We start from the raw sequence: 1,842 nt of genomic DNA, 5'->3' as shown, positions 1-1,842 counted from the left end.
AACACAACCTAATGGTAAGCGGCACAAAGAACCAGCCACCGCGCGTGCCATGTAGCAGCACAGCAGACGTTGTCTGTTCCCCCGAGCACAGGTCACGAAAACCACTGACCCTGTTTGTAAATGGGGCACGCCAACTGCTTCAACGAATGCTCCACTCCACTTTAACAGTCTCTCCTTGCTTGCTGATGCAAGGGCAGGTTTTCTACTTGACCTGTTTTCCCTCATGGCAGCACTGCTCACAGATATCCCACTGCTGTGTGAGAGCCTGGAAGGAGCATGGCAGCAGCTAGGGGGATGCCACTGAAGCAAGGTGGTCTGCAGCATTTCTGGGGTGCTTGTGACAAGTCAGCAGCACGTGTTTAAGGAGCACCTGCCTCCCTCGCAAAGGTGTGAGCCAGCAGGACTGGCAGGCCACCTACCTCGAGGGACATCCGTCAGGAAGAGGATGTTGTTGGTGGCGCACCCAATACTGGCGGCAATCCTTCTGTAGCTCTCACTTTCTACCTTGGGGCCTATTTTGGTATCAAAGTGGCCATCAAAGAGCTGAAAGAGAAAGAAAAACCAAAGGCAGTTGCTGAGTGACACCTGAAGAGCAAGGCTAAGCCTTGCTCCTGAGCAAGACGTCCCCCTTCCTTTCTACCACAGTAATGGGGGCCGATGCAGCCATGCTAGCATACTCAACTGGCTGAGCTTAACTCCTGCGGGTCAAACCCACTGCCCCACCTTCCTGTCCCAGACTCTATTCACGAAGCGTTATGGCAAGGGCAGTTGTGGGAAGGAAGTGCTCTGCAGAGGGAGAAGCTGTAAGGAAGGTGACAAGGTTATCTACCTCTAGGATATCACCTTCTGTAGAATATCCGAACAGAAGCTTCTGAGCTTCAATGCTGCCCGAGGAGTAGATATAGACCTTCATCCCCGCTTCCCGCCACTTCCGGATGGCTGGAACCACATCCTCGAAGATTCTAGAGCAAAACAGGGCAGCAGGTAAGGGCAAAACCAGAGGCACCTGGAGGGACACCTTTAGCCAGGCACTGTTGACAACTGTCCCATTAGTTTGCAAGGGGACTTCATTCTCATTCTGCTCAGGGCTTCTGCAACCAGGGAGTCTATTTCAGCAGCAGGTGATATATTCTTAGCTCCAGCCAACTGAGCAGCTCATTGTCTGCTACGCAGACAGCAGCTCTGATGAGCTGTTTCAGACATTTGGCAGGAGTTTCTCCAGCCCCTTCAATTTGGAGAGGGGAGGAAAGGTTGGAGAAAATAGCATCCCGCTGCTTTTCTGTGTGAGGGAGAAATAAGGGGGGAGGACAGGGAAGACAGGCTCTTGCATCCTGAGGCCCACCTGCCTTGCAAGCTACAAAGGTTTCCCTATTGGTAAGAGCTATGGCTGTAAGCTGCATCCATATGGGGCAAACCCATACCACAGGTTCAGACTCTGACCAGGCATAGGGAGGAGCTGAGAGGAGGTTGCAGCTGCAGGAGCTAAATGAGTGGCAGTGTACAAATGTTTGAAGCCAGACAACAACTTGGGAAAGGAGTGTCTGCTAAGGGACTGAGGTCAGAGCTATTCTATTCAGCGACTCGGTCAGGTTGTACAGTATTACCCCATGGGCCAGATGTGTCCCTGGCTTAACTGCACCACAGAGGGTGAACCAGCTCCTGTTCACTAGGCAGCAGCATCCTTCCCCTTATTCTTCTGGCCTTGCAGAGTGCTGGGAAGGCAAGATATTGGTCTAGCAATGGGCTGATGAGTCTCAAAATGTGAGCTCCATCTAACTCCCGGGTGGTAGCCACCCGCAGACAAGCCTAGCAGCGGGGAGCAAAGCTGTGAGAGAGGGAAAG

The 1,842-nt window shown here is 52.7% G+C and overlaps 1 protein-coding gene across 1 annotated transcript in view; it reads right to left on the bottom strand.

Moving 5' to 3' along the window:
• The window catches only part of ENOPH1 (enolase-phosphatase 1), a 10,109-nt gene that overhangs the window by 2,602 nt on the left and 5,665 nt on the right, over window positions 1-1,842 (bottom strand). The window contains exons 4-5 of the mRNA XM_009326014.1: window positions 830-962; window positions 420-543 (exon numbers count right to left, since the gene is read on the bottom strand). Coding sequence (XP_009324289.1) covers window positions 420-543; window positions 830-962 — 257 coding nt within the window. The remainder of the gene's footprint in view (window positions 1-419; window positions 544-829; window positions 963-1,842) is intronic.

This window comes from Pygoscelis adeliae, unplaced genomic scaffold, assembly GCF_000699105.1.
Source record: "Pygoscelis adeliae isolate BGI_AS28 unplaced genomic scaffold, ASM69910v1 Scaffold610, whole genome shotgun sequence".
Taxonomy (NCBI): Eukaryota; Metazoa; Chordata; class Aves; order Sphenisciformes; family Spheniscidae; genus Pygoscelis; species Pygoscelis adeliae.
This window is presented reverse-complemented; position numbering and strand designations above follow the sequence as displayed.